At 42.9% G+C, this 15292-nt stretch overlaps 1 protein-coding gene across 1 annotated transcript; it reads right to left on the minus strand.

Annotated features, from left to right (window-relative positions):
* Positions 1–13610: 13610 nt before the first annotated feature.
* LOC130868674 (ferritin heavy polypeptide-like 17E) lies at positions 13611–14141 on the minus strand. The gene has a single exon (XM_057760814.1). The coding sequence runs from the start codon at positions 14139–14141 to the stop codon at positions 13611–13613; it is 531 nt and encodes a 176-aa protein (XP_057616797.1).
* Between the last annotated feature and the right edge of the window lie 1151 nt (positions 14142–15292).

Here is a 15292-nt window from a genome sequence, read left to right on the forward strand (position 1 = left end):
GATTCTGCTCTTCTGGGTATGAAGAACCAGTTCTGAATAACAAGAGACTAGAACCACTGAAGGGAACCATGTGCTTTACTGAGACAATTAAAATTTATTACCCGGGGATGAAAAATCAACTATGATGAAGTAGACATTATACCCAACTCTTGGGAGGTAGAGGCAGGCAGATCTCTGTGAGTTTGAGAAGTGTGAGGCCAGCCTGGTCTACAGGAGCTAACTCCAGGGCAAGCTCCAAAGCTACAGAGAATCCCTGTCTCGAAGAAAAAAAATTAAATACTGAGGGAAAGTCTTCTGAGAGGGATATCCTCAGGGTCAGTAAAAGCAGTAGGAAGATCCAGTTGCAGAAAGGAATGTCCATAATGGAGTCAGCCCATGGAAGCCATAGTTTGTAAGCCAGTTCAAGTAAACTTTTGTTCTCTATGCCATTTGGCTATGCTGGTTGCATAGTAGTAACACTGTTAATTAAGGAAGAGACAGGTGCCTCCCTTTCGGTGATCACCAACTTAGTTGAAAGCACTCTGGTTTTGTAGGGCCACTGAGGCTATTGGGAGTGAGCTGGTTTTGTAGCAGTGGTAGGGCCAAAGTTGAATCCTAGATAGTATCTGCTAGCTGGGTGGATATCTTCTGGGAAAGATATATACTATGGCCCAGTTCCATTGCAGTCAGGCCTGGAGCCACTACTGAAACTGTCAGATTCATTGTAATCATGTCCGGAAGAAGCACAGGCCACTGTAGTCTGTGTATGACCTGGACCAAAGCAAACTATCTTCCCTCAGTGTAGAGTGAGACTAGGAAACAATAGAATGGTGAAGCACGGGGCTTGGGTTGACATATATATTCTCCAAAAGAACGTGAAGTGACACCAGAAGAGGGTGCCTTCTGAGGTTAGTAAGAATTTTGAGATTGATGCATTGACAACATTTGAGAAAGGGCAGGGTAGAGAGTGGTTATTGAAAAGGTAATGGCTGTGTATTACTACATTCTTGAATTTTGCAGGCACATGGATGGAGTTAGAAAACATCATTTTGAGTGAAGTAACCCAGAATTACAAAGACGATTATCACCTGTACCCACACATAAGTGGTTTTAAGCATAAAGCAAAGAAGCCACCACACAAATCATAATCCTTGAGAACCTAGACAACAGTGAGGACCCTAAGAGAGACATACGTAGGGCTCATCTACATAAGAAGTAGAAAAAGACAAGCTCTCCTGAGTAAATTGGGAGCATGGGGATCTTGGGAGAGGGTTGAGGGGAGGAAATAGGCAAGGAGGGGAGCAGAGAAAAATGTAAAGCTCAATAAAAATCAATAAAAGAGGAAAAAAAAGAGAAAAGGTAGTGGCCTGGTGTTTTTAGAGGAGAGATATCATCAGAGGTGAAGAGGGAGTGTGGGGGAATTGGTCTCAGGTTTGCAGAGTGTGAAGTTTAGAGTTATGTTTGTGAGGAAGGTTGCTGCCACAAGGGATTGGTGCAAATTATCACAAAGGAATCACAGAGTTGTACTGAGGTACCCATCAGTGTAGTACTGTAGATGTGGAAAAGTTTCATGGTGTTATGTAGGATGGCTATCCACAAGGTGGGATTAAAGGAGAGGTTCCCAAGCTTGGGGACTTCTGGGTTTGAGTTTGGTTCTGATTGTTTTATTGCCTCTTTTATAACATTGACTATAGTGGGCAGAGTCTTCTTAAGAGATCTAAAGTTAAAAATATTCTATCTACGGTAGGAAGCCCAAATCCACAAAAGTAAGTAGAGGTACCTCCTTGAACTGGCCTCAGGCCCATTTGTCATCTTTAGTGTCTTGGGTGGTGAAGATGACTATCCTCCTTTCAGGGTCAGGTTTCACTTGTTGGGGCTATATCCCATAGCCTGGGAAAGAATAATATATCTATATCTATAACCAGAAATGAGAAACCTCCCTATGTGATCTCAGCTTTGCCATTTTGGTTTGTTTGTTCCTGGAGAAAGAAAATATATTTAAACTTAGCATGGAGGGAATGGGTTAGAGTAGAGCCACAGTTAACTGAGCAGGCAGCATGGAGATAAATTGTAACACATCCTGAATAAAGACAGAAGGTAAAGTTAAGGAGCTTAGGGGAATCTTCATCTGGCCATATATTTCAAGTTTCCAGGCATGTATCATAGTCCTGGTTGTTGAGAGGGTGGAAAGGATCCCAAAACCAGAAGAAGGAAAGAGCACATCATCAAAAATAGGCAGTAGATGGTAGGCAAGAGATGTTAAGCTTTTTCAGTCCTCTGGATCAAAAGAAGTACTTATTAGGCAAGTGGTATAGAGCTCATTTCGATTTGTGACAGATGGGTACAAGTTCTAACTCCCCAAAGTCAGGTTGTTATGATCCAGTGTAGCTCCCACAGTATGGGTTGAGGTCTTGTGGATGATAAGCTTTCAAAGAAACCTGATATCCTGGCAAAAATGTTTGGGTAATAGAATTAGTAGGGGGGTAATGGAGGACACATTCAGCATATTCCCAGAAAATTGTCTTAAGACAGTGAGGGAAGGAAAGCAGTCTTGGAGTGAGGCTGTTTCCAGAGGAGGGAAAGTTTCCAAAAGAAAAAGCCAGCAGTAATATTAACTCAAATGTTTTGAAGGAAGAAGGGGGCTTGGGGGCATGGCCTGAATGAGAGTTAGGGCTAGAAGGAGGAGGTTTAGTAAAAGGTGAACTTCAAAAGACAGTTCTGATACGTGAGACTTAATAAGTCCTTCTGCCTTTTTTTTTACCTTTCTCAAGGATTGGGGCCAATAGGGAAGGTGCCATTGTATGTCCAAGACCCTTGAAACAAACTGAGTGACTTTGCAGATGAATTCTGAACAATTATATAATTTTCTAGACCTAGGAGGTCCAAAATATCATTCATGAAGTGAGAACAGAACACTTATGCAGTTTCAGCCATTTTAAGTAGAGATTCTACCCTTCTAAACACAAAGAATCTACTATAGTAAGAAAATATTTAGGTTTCTTTTATAAAGAGGTTTCTTTGTGAAATCTGTCTGCCAGTACTCTCCTGAAAGCTATACCAAAATTAGTTATGTTGAAGGAAGGGGGTGTTGCAAGGCCCATTGTTGGGAGGTTTGAGTTCTGGAGAAGGACAAAAAGGCTAGGAAGTAGAGAACTTGGAGGCACTAGGTAGGAGGTCGAGATCCATAGTGAAAAGATTTGTGAATAGCCATCAGAAAGGGTTTAGCCTAAGCATCAGGGAGACAATACCAGTCTTGCATAAGAAGCCAACCTTGGGGACCCACAATCACTCCCATGGTTTGCTCTGGATTTCAGGATAGGGATGAGTCAAGGGAGAATCAAGGAAGAAAAGTAAGTGTTGGCAGACTTCCTTAGCAGTCTTATTAGCAAAGGCTTTTCCCAAAGTAATACAATTGGTAGGGGCCCTGTGATCTCAACAGGAAATAATTTTCACTTTCTTGTGAAGATAAGAGACTTCTAGCAGGCTTAGTATATAGAGACATATTGGCAATAGATGTACCCTTGGTGATAAGAAAGCTACTACCCCGCCAAAAGGTGGCATGGTAGTGAAGGATATAGAATACATATTTAGAATCTGTGTACATGTTGGTGGTTTTGTCTTGTGCTAAGGAGAGGGTTCCAGTGAGGTTTATGAGCACTGTCTTCTGAGAAGTAGCACATGGTGGTAAAATGAGAGACTTTACAACCTGGCAGATGAGACTATGTGACAGTCCACTTGGCAGAAGCCAATAGAGCTGAGAAATAAGTGTTTATCTATGAACCAAGTATAGTCAGGAAATGACAGAGAGGAAATGGAAAGATGTACATTTTTTAGATAAGGGTTTCAAGTGAGTCTAAGCAAGAGTGAAGGAAGATAGTAGCCTCATTTAGGAGTATATAACAGTGTTGAGAGGTGGGCAGGAGTCAAGTGAGATATTGGGATTTTATAGGAAGGCTATGTGGAAAAGTTAAAGCTTAGAATACGACAAAATAGAGAAACTCTTAGGTTGATGGGAGACTTTAGTCCAGTGTGGTGAGAGGACATAGACAGAGCCATCAAAGTTGAACACAGAGGACTCCTGGATGCATAAGGAGGCGACTACTAGTGCCCATAGGCAAAGTTGCCATTCCCCAGCTATTGCGTCTAGCAACATGTCCCCAAATCTCACAATTCCCCATTTTCCAGTGGTATAAAGGAGAAAGGGTTGGTGAAGTTCCGAGAAGGTCAGAGGAGGAGACTGTAAGAGTGCATCTCAGACATGAGAGAGCGAAGGTGTGACAGACTTAGAATGAACTATAGGCACACTTATAGGGCTGCTTCACTCAGGGAATGAGCAAGAGGTCAAAGTTGCAAATCCAGGTTCTAAGGTACCCCATCAGACCCAAGAAGGAGAGAATCTCTTTCTTGGTGATTAGAGGTGTGAGGATCCAGAGGTACTGAATATGGTGAAGAGAGAATGTGACTTGAAGTACAGAAGTTTGAGATTTGCTTCCTAGGAAGTTGAGAAGTATGTTGTTGTGATGGTAAGAGATGTACAGTGCAATGTCATCTACATATTGGGTTAAATGGCTGGGGGATAGGTTGAGAGAAAGGAAGTCAATGGCCAGAGCTTGGCCAAAGAAATGGGGCCTACCTTAGAAGTCCTGAGTTAGGACAGTGCCAGTAAGATAGCTAAGACACGGTTCTGGTGTCAGGGTCCACTCAGGTGAAGGTAAGGAGGCCATGTGAATATAGGTATAAAGGAATGATAAATAAATCCCCTGAGGTCTAAAACTGTAAAGTGAGAGATAGATGAGAGACTCTGAGAATGTAGACTACAGAGGCTACATACCACAGGGTATATGGGAAGGTCAGCCATGTTAATAATCTGGAGGTTCCAGACTAGGTAGTTGGGGCCACCTGGTTTTAGGACAGACAAGATATGGGTGCTGGAGGGTGCCAGGAAGATCTTGAGTGTTTTCTGTGTTTGGGTTTCTATTGCTGGTAAGAGCACCATGACCATGGTAACTCACTATTCTTCATTTTATTGTTTTGTAACACATAGTTATCATTTTACATACCAATCCCAGTTTCCACATCCTCCCCTCCTTCCATCCCCCCCACTTCTCTCCTCACCCCACCCCCATCTACTCCTCAGCAAGGGTAAGGTCTCCCATGGGGAGTCAACAAAGTCTGGCACATCACTTTGAGGCAGGACCAAGCCCTTCCCCCTGTTTCTAGGCTGAACAAGGTATCCTGCCATAAAGAACGTGCTCCAAAAAGCCAGTTCATGCACTAGGGATAAATTCTGGCTCTAGTGCCAGTGGCCCCACAAACAACCCAAGCCACCCAACTATCACCCACATCCAGAAGGCCTAATTCGGTGCTTTGCAGGTTCCCCAGGTGTCAGTCTGGAGTCAGTGAGCACCCACTAGCTCAGTTCACCTGTTTCTGTAGGTTTCTCCATCATGGTCTTGACCCCTTTGTTTATATTATTGCTCCTCCCTCTCTTAGACTACACTCATACTCTGGAGGCTTGGCCTAGTACTTAGCTGAGGATTTCTGCATCTGCTTCTGTCAGTTGCTGGATGTAGGTTCTTTGATGAGAATTAAGGTAGTCATCAATCTGATTACAGGGAAAGGCCATTTCAGGCACCCTCTCCACTTTTGTTTAGGGGCTTAACTGGGGTCATCCCTGTGGATTCCTGGGATATTCAGTAATGATGACCTTGGCAACTTTTTAAGGGAAAACATTTAATTAGTGCTGGTTTATAGTTTCAGGGGTTTAATTCATTATCCTGACAGGACATGGCGGCATGCAGGCAGACATGGTACTGGATGAGCTGAGTGTCTTACATCTTGATCTGCAGGCAGCAGAAGTAAAAACTGTCATTCTGGCCAGACTGGAGCATATAAAACCTCAAAGTCTACCTTTACTATCAGGGGTTGACTGGGAAAGGAAGCAAGAATTAAGGATAATCATGCCCCCTTGAGAGTTAGGATCTAGGTTGGTGTACTGAAGGAGAGCTTGTGTAAGTTGGATGGGGAACTCAACATGATTCCCATTTGTCCTCCAGGTGACCCATCTCAGTTTGTTGAAATTCATCACGTTATAGGAGACATTTTGGAGGCCAGCCAGTAGGTTTAATCATTTTGTCTCATGACATCTTGGCAGGGGACTTATTCTCAGCGTGAATCCAATAATCTCAGTGAGTTTATGAACGGGGAACTGTCTTAGCCCCACCTGATAGAAATCATCCTTGTGGTGCACACCATCTGCATGGGCCTTCACAGCCATCTATAAACACTTTCTGTTCCTCAGGTGTGAGAGTAGGGGAGAGAATGCCATAGAGGTGGTGCCAAGAGAGGTCTGGGTGAGGTACCCAACTTATCTGATGAAGTTAGAAGGATCATTAGAGAAGGAGCCCAGAGGATTTTCTATCTGAAAAATGACAGCCATATACAATGAGACATGCTACTTAGGTCTTCCACTTCTGCATGGGAGTGAGTATGATTCACTGAAGGAATGAAGAGTTCACAGAGAGCAGCCGCGACTTGACACTGTGTGGCATTGCTACAGTACATTGCGAGATCCTGGGAGAGGCTTTTGGTGAAGTTCAGTTCAGTGAAAGAGATCCCAGCATTTTGGAAATTCCAGTACCATGGGATGACTCGCAAGAACAGCAACAGGGCTGGAGTAGAGCCAGCTGGAGCCCAGAAGACAAGCTGTATGTGCTGTAGAGGGTGGATCTAGAAAATTATTCAAGTCCTTGCTAGGAGTCCCGAAGATACCAAGTTGCAGGGTAAGGGAGAGTTGTGGGCCAAATTGAGCACATAGAAGGCTGGAGTGGCCAAGTTGATGTCAGAATCATGAGGGCTAGAAAGGGGCGCAAAATTCAAAAACAGTGACCTGGCAAAGCCCGCAAGAAATATTCCCAGCCTAGATGGTACTAAAGAAAAGCAAGAGGGGTGGAGACCTGACTTGTTTAGAAAAAAGATGGTTGCCTGATGCCCTCATAATCTCCATTAGGAGCTATAGGAGCCATGGCACATGCAGACATGACTGCTGATATGATTGGCTAATTCTCCTCCTCCTCCTCCTCCTCCTTCTGGAATTCATGGGGTTTTGTTTTATAAATTGCATGCTGTAAGGAAATAAATGAGTTCCTGCTTGACTGGACTCCCTGCTGCTTCTTATTGTCTCCTGGACTGGGGGCTGGAAGGCAAGCAGCACACTTCTCCTCCTCCACCAGAGCCAGTTGCTGGGGGCTGGGGTCTACAGAGTGCCCCCCCCACACACACCATGTGGATCCCAGACATTGAGCACTGAGTTATTTACACAGTTGGAGTTTGGTTTTATTTTGTACAAATTGTGACTTTGCTCTCTCTGGTTCTTCCCTCTTGAAATGAGAAAATATTTAACTTACATTTTATAGGAATGCCCATCTGAGAGACTTTGGGTTTTAAAAGACAATGTGAGACTTTGGACTTTTAAGTGTTTGAACTTTTAAAGACTGTGTAACTCTTTTTTTTTCCTTTTATTGAAGATACATTATTTTCTTTTTTTCTTTTTTTTTTTTTTTTTTTTTTTTTTGGTTTTTTGAGACAGGGTTTCTCTGTGGTTTTGGAGCCTGTCCTGGAACTAGCTCTTGTAGACCAGGCTGGTCTGGAACTCACAAAGATCCGCCTGCCTCTGCCTCCCAAGTGCTGGGATTAAAGGCGTGCGCCACCACCGCCAGGCAAATATTTATTTATTTATTTATTATGTATACAATATTCTGTCTGTGTTTATGCCTGAAGGCCAGAAGAGGGCGCCAGACCTCTTTACAGATGGTTGTGAGCCACCATGTGGTTGCTGGGAATTGAACTCAGGACCTTTGGAAGAGCAGACAATGCTCTTAACCACTGAGCCATCTCTCCAGTCACATTATTTTCTTATACACTGTATCCAGATTATCGTTTCCCCTCCCTCCTCTCCTTGCAATTCCTCACCACCTCCCCTTCCCTCCAGCCCAGATTCACTCCAGTTTTGTCTCTCACTAGAAAAGACCACTTTATAAGAGACAAACTCAACATGAAAAAATAATATATAATAAGATGAAGAAAGACTATCATATCAATGTTGCACATGGCAAACCAACAGGAGGAAAAGAGAACCAAGAACAGGCAGACAGAGGAATCAGAGATCCACTTATTCTCATGGTCAGGAGTCCCATAAAAATAACAAGATAATAGCTATAATATATAAGCGGGGACCTGGTTCAGATCTATGTAGGCCCTGTGTTTGCTCCTTCAGTCTCTGTGAGCTCGTATGTGTCTTGCTTAGTCGTTTCAAGGGGCCTCGTACTGGTGTCCTCTATCCTCTATGATGCTTCCAATCATTCTGCCTTCTTCCACTGGATTTTCTGACCTCTGAGGAGAAGGATTTGTTGGAGAACTCCAATTAAGACTCTACCAGCCTTTTTCTTTTGGGCCATCATCCAGTTCCCAAATCATGACACTGTGATTTCTTATTAGTTATGAATGCTCAGCCTAGCTTACTTAGACTCATTCCTGGCTAGCTCTTTTAACTTAAATTAACCTGTTTCTCTTTATCGATCTTTTTTTTTTTTAAATTTTTTTTTGCTGATTTTTTTATTAATTAATTAATTTAATTATTAAAGATTTCTGCCTCTTCCCCGCCACCACCTCCCATTCCCTCCCCCTCCCCCAATCAAGTCTTCCTTCCTCCTCAGCCCAAAGAGTAAGCAGGTTTCTCTGCCCTGTGGGAGGTCCAAGGACCACCCACCTCCATCCAGGTCTATTAAGGTGAGCATCCAAACTACCTGGGCTCCCACAAAGCCATTACATGCAATAGGATCAAGAACCTGGAAGTCAATCTGTAGAAGAATGAAAATAGATCCATATATATCACCATGCACAAAACTCAAGTCCAAATGGATTAAAGACCTCAATATCAGTCCAAACACACTAAATCTGATAGAAGAGAAAGTGGGAAGTACTCTACAACACATGGGCACAGGAGAACACTTCCTACGTACAACCCCAGCAGCACAAACACTAAGGACATCATTGAATAAATGGGACCTCCTGAGACTGAGAAGCTTCTGTAAAGCAAAGGACACTGTCACTAAGACAGAAAGGCAACCCACTGACTGGGAGAAGATCTTTATCGATCTTTTGCCTCAGGGTTCTTTACCATCATTTCTGAATGGTCTATGCTGTGTCTGCTAGTTGGCTGCTTTTTGTCTGGCCCTGGGAATCTCCCTCTATAGCTCCCTCATTCTCTCCTCTCTTCTTCTTTTCTCTTCTTTCTCAAGCCTAGGTTTCTCCTCTTATTTATTATCTCTGCCTGCCTGCCCCATCTACCTGGCTACTGGATGGTGAGCTCATTATTAGACCAATCAGGTACCTTAGGCATGCAAAGCAAAACATCGTTGCATAATTAATACCCACCTTACATTGTTAAACAAATGTAGCATAAACAAATGTAACACATCTTTGCCTAGTGAAAATAATATTCCAGAATATTAGACTCTCCTTCCCTCCCTTCCTCCCTCCCTCCTTCCCTCCCTCCCACCCCCCTGTTTCTCTAAAATTTCTGGCTGTGGGTCTCTACCCCAGTTCCCATCTGATGCTGGAGGAAGCCTCTCTGATGATGACTGGATAAGGCACTGATTTATGGGTATAGCAGAATATCATTAGGCATCATTTCCTTGATATTTTACACCAGTTGTGTTTCATTTTACCCTAGGACTCTGGGCTATCTGGTCTCTGGTTCTTTGTTACACAGGCAGTGTCAGATACAGATTCCTTCTCATGGAGTGGATCTTAATTAAGTAAAATCAGACATTGGTTGTCTACTCCCACAAGTTTTGTGTCACCATTGTCCTAGCACTTTTCTCAGGCAGGGCATGTTGGAGGTCAAAGTTTTGGTAGCTGGGTTGGTATCCCCATTACTCTTTTCATAGAGAGCATACAGAGTATCTTTCCACACCAAAGAGACTAGAATTTAGGCATGAAGGCTCCATGTAGTCACCAGCTTTCCCTCTTCCCATTCAATAAGATCTATGGAGATTGTCCCTGTTGATAGGACCCCACTGTCAGTTTGCAGAGAACAACCCTTTTTGTCTTAGCATCAGCCTGGGTTGTTTGGGGAGTTCTGTGAGACATCCCCCCCCCCCCGCTGCCCTCACCACATGGCCAACAACTCAATTGAATACAACCCAATCCCTCCTTTGGAAGCCTTGTATGTCTGGACTACAAGTTGAGACTCCACATCCACGTTACTAAGTTCTCATTAGGTTCACCTTCATAGGTTCTAGGAAGTCTCCACTGTACTAGGTTCCTACACCACCACTCTGAAATGTCCCCCAATTCCAGCCATCTCTTCCTGAACTCTTTCCCTCCATCTCCCCATCCATACTGCTTCTGTCCCCACTCAATGCAGCTCACCAGTAAAATCTATTGTATTTCCCTTCGCAGGGAGATCCCTGCATTCCCCCTAGACCCTCCTCTTTTCCTAACCTCTCTGGAGCTACAGATTGCAGTTTGATTATAATTTATTTAATGACTAATATCCCCTTATAAGTGAATGCATACCGTGTTTATCTTTCTGGGTCTGGGTTACCTCACTAAGGATTATTTCTTTTCTAGTTCCATCCATTTACCTGAAAATTTCCTGGTGTCATTTTTTTAACAGTTTTGTAATGGTTCATTGTGTAAATATACCACATTTTCTTTATGCATTCTTCTGTTTAGGGACATCTGGGTTGTTTCCAGTTTCTGGATATATGAATAAAGCAGCAATGAAGATGTTCGAGCACGTGTCTTTGTGGGTGGATGGAATGTCTTTGGGGTATATGCACAAGAGTGGTATAGCTGAGTCTTGAGGTATATCGATTCCCAACTTTCTCAGGAACCACCTGTGGTTTATCAGGGGGTGCCTGCTGTTGTTGAAGGCTGGGAAAAGGCAAAAAGTGGTGGGATGGAAGTTAGAAAGGGAAGATGTGTGAAATCCACAGGAAATAGAAGCAAGGAACAGGGAAACCTGCCAAGGGTGTTCTGATGCAGAGTTTGGGATGAGATTGGGTCAACTGTGGGCTTATTAAAACTTGGAATATTTTGTATGGTCTGTGTGTGTGACCTGGGGATGAACAAGAAAGAGGTTGTGGTTTGATAGTGATTTATGTGTCAAGCTGACAAGGAATCATTGTGCTGATTTATGTTCACTTAGCACAGGCTAGAGTCATCTGAGACGAGGGAATCTCAATTAAGAAAATGACTCCATTAGATCGGGATGTAGGCAACTCTGTAGGGCGGTTTCTTAATTAGTGATTGATACGTAGGGTCCAGCCCATTGTGTGTAGCACCCCCTCTGGGATAATGGTTTTGTTTCAAAAAAAATGCAGACTGAGAAATCATTGAAAATCAACCCAGTAAGCAGCATTCTTCCATGACCTCTGAATCAGTTGTTGTCTCCAGCTTCTTGTCCTGTTTGAGCTTCTGTCTTGACTTCCTTCTGTGATTAACAGTGATGAGCTAGCATAAGCCAAATAGATCATATTCTCCCTAAGTTGCTTTGGTCAAGGTGTTTCATCATAGCAATAGTATTTCTAATTAAGAAAGTGGGTTTTTTTGTTTTTGTTTATTTGAGGAATTGTGAGTTAAAGTTTCTGTTTACCTGGTAAGAAACTGGCCTGGGCTGGATCCAGGATACCATGTTAGAACACTATTAGCAGCACTGCCATTTGGAGGCCCACTTTTTGCCATAGCAGTCATTCTCTCATAACCTTCACTCATACACTCCCAATGTGCTCCTTTTGGTGAAGTTGTCCTTGATTTTCACACCAGCGACAGAACAATGTGTGTTTCCAAACATGACAATCTGCCTGGACTCCTGTAAACTGAGAAAACCTTGTTCAGTGTTTCAGGCCTCCTGTACTATATTTTTCCTTCAATGTGTAAACCAAATACCAAACTTACATCCTATCCCCATCACCCTAAACTCAGTTCTTATTACACAATGGAATCAAGGTCAGCCTGTAGAACCGACAATATTCCCACTATCCATTCTTGAGTAAATTATGTTGACTTGCCCAAAGTCTACACTAAATGCATACTTCTCTGCACTCCTGTGGCTTCCACTGCATTTTGACCCATGCTAGTTTCTCGAATACTCAGATGAGTGTCCTGACAATGGTTAATCTTGGTTGTCAATGTGAGAAATGCCTGTAAAACACACTAAATTGTTCCCAAGGCAGACTTTTATGGAGATGAATAAACTGGGAAGGAAAGGCCCACACTAAAGATGGAAAGAGACAAAAATTAGGCTCAGACTCTGTGAAACAAAAACCCAGAGGAGACAATAAGCAAATACATTTACTGGAGATTTCTGAGGTGGTGCATTTTGTTGCCCCGGCCTTGGTTGTGGTTCATAATTAGAGATTCTTGTGCCTTTGAATCCTTAATTACATCAGACAGGTTTCCAGGCCTTCAGCCCTAGGCTAGGGTTGCTTCACTGATTACTCTTTTCTGGCTTCCAATGTTTTGGAATGAGAAGCTACAGGGTGCCCCAATTGTGCAACCTAGAGTAGGCTGTATCAATACCCTGCTTCTAGGCCTTCAGTGAGACTATGAAGTGTATACCAAAATTCCGTTCAGTCTGAACTATACTCCCATCTTGAACTTTCTCTAGCCCGCTAATATTTTGATCGGCCAGCTTAGCCCAGTAAGGTTATTTTGATTCCTTTATATTCACTCTCATAAACATGACCTCACCCTAGGGTATTGTGATGTCAGCCAATATTGGTTACTAATGTGGGGCTTGGGGTAGTGCAGGTATATTTCAAGTTTAGAAATATATTTGGAAAAACGTAGATATAGAATTGTAGTGAAGACACTATGAATAACCGACTTCTCTCCTCTCTAGTTTGGAAGTGGAGTATCCAAGCTAATCCTCACTGTTACTATCTCTGTATTCTAACCTGACACAGTCAAGAAAGTTTTTTTCCCATACCCTTTTCCAGAACCTACTTTGGGCTACTTAGAAATCAAGAAATTAAGACATTTACATATTATGTTAAGCTTAAAGTCTTTACAAAACTTTGAAATTCCTTCCCCCCCTTCCCTTTTTTTTTTTTCTCAAATGCTTTGGACAGAACTGATTTATAATAAGACAAGTACCTTATCATTAAGATGAAACACACAGCTTTAGAGTCTATTTTTATAATTTCTGTTTCAAACTATTTCCTTCAGTTCTGTTCCAGGGTGATCAGATGGTAACCCTTTTGCAAAACACTGAAACTGGGCCCAAAACCCGAGACACATCACAAATGAGAGCACTATAAACTCATACATCCCTGAAAGATAACAGAAATAGAATATGGTGTTTAAAAGAGCCATAGAGATTGTCTTTACAACAACCCTTAAAGATCCAAGCTTCAAGGGTAAGGAACAATGAATCAACCCCTGTTCTTGAAAGATAAGCTATGCAAAAAGAGTGATCTTGAAACTTCATTTTGCTTTGAAACATTAAAGAATTTATTGTAAACACTGAAAGAAAACTGGTGAACTTTCTTCAAAATCAGGTCTAACGTCCAGAGAAAGATCCCATGGCAGTGGGAACCTCCCAGTTCAGTCCACCTGAGGCTTTAGGACAGGCTGAGCTCTTCAAAGGGATAGTCAGTGAAGCCGTTCTCTGGGGTCCCCAGCTGGCGCAGGTTGGCCAGGTAGCCACTCATCTTGTGGAGAACACGGGCCTGCTCATCCAGACAGCGATGCTCCAGGAAGTAGCAGAGGTCAGCAACATGTTTCTCCTTGGCCAGCTTGTGGAGGTTCAGCAGGCTCTGGTTGATGGTCATCTCCATGTGGAAGGCAAACTCCATGGCCTGGAGGCCCCCCTGCCAACTGTCACGCTCTGGTGTTGAGATGCTCGGGAAGAAAACAAGGCCACCACGCTTATTCTGCAGGAACATGAACATCTGGGCACTGGCCTTGTGGCTGTGTGACTTGCTCAGGAAGAAACGCTTGAAGTTCCCCAGGGCCACATCATCACGATCAAAGAACAAGGCCATAGACAAATATACATATGAGGCATGGAGCTGCAGCTGGACATGGTTGTTTACCGCGTCCTCGCAGTTGCTATCAGAGTTCTGACGCACTTGCCAAGCCCCTTCAGCCATGGTGGGCGCTCGAACACCACGACAGTATCAGCAGGCCCTGTACCTGCTTAAAGGGGCAGGGAGGGTAGGAAGGGAAAGGACCCCTGTCCCAGAGTACCTCAGCAGAGAGGAAGAACCTCAGGGGAGCGCAGCAGGTAGGCCTCAGGAGGCTCCGAGGCAGCACCAGAAATGAGTGTTGGCGCCTGATGATGACATCATTTCAGCGCCAGGACTTAGAGATGGGAGGGGCAGGGCAGGGCGGGGCGGGGTGGGGCGGGCCAGGAGTGCAAATTTCCATATCAAGGCAATCTCCTGAGCCCTGGCTGACATATACCATATATTTTAAAGGACAGTATAAATAAAAGCCGAAGTTTAAACTAAATCCTCTGAATGCTTTATAAAGCAGTTTCTCTGAATATCGTCAAAATGTTATTTCTTTCAACATTCTGCTTTTGGCTTTCTTAGATAACGTTAGTACCAGAAAGCTTTATTTGAACAATAGTTCTTATTGGTGACCTCAACTAGCATTCACTTGACCCTATGAGCACAGGGTCAAAAATCAGGTTAGTCATCAGTGTCCAGTGCCATCAGTAAACCAAGCAACTATGTGATGACCTTCACATCTACATCAGATTTTTAAATACAAGAATTTTAAGTATTTTATCAGAAGTACAAGCGATAATTGTTTCTTAATGAATGAGGATGGTGAGTGAGAAACAGAAGCTGATGCCATTTCTGTGAGTACTGCAGTTATTCATGGCGGACTCACCTCCATCCAACCTTCTTTTTACTCCCATTGTCATGAAAGTAGATTTTTGTTGTTTATCATTCGCTATTATTCAGAAGGTGACTGAAATTAACATTAGGAACGCAGTGTTGTCTTCATTCTTAGGAGCAGCCTCTTAAGAGGAGGCTAATATTGCACTGGATTCATTAATATCACAACTAAAATGAGTATAAAATTCATTATGTACATCTATTTTTCTATATTATGTAAGAGTAAATCCATTTGTCTACTTTAGAGTATTTCTTTTAATTCTGGAAGAAAAATATAATGCTAGGCTTTTTACTTCTGAATTCAACGTGTTTTAAAAATTTTACCAGACAATTTCTGTCATTTATTTATGTGATCTAATGGAAATGTCAATTATTATAGGATTAAAAGTATGGAT

The sequence above is a fragment of the Chionomys nivalis genome, chromosome X, assembly GCF_950005125.1.
Source record: "Chionomys nivalis chromosome X, mChiNiv1.1, whole genome shotgun sequence".
Lineage (NCBI taxonomy): Eukaryota > Metazoa > Chordata > Mammalia > Rodentia > Cricetidae > Chionomys > Chionomys nivalis.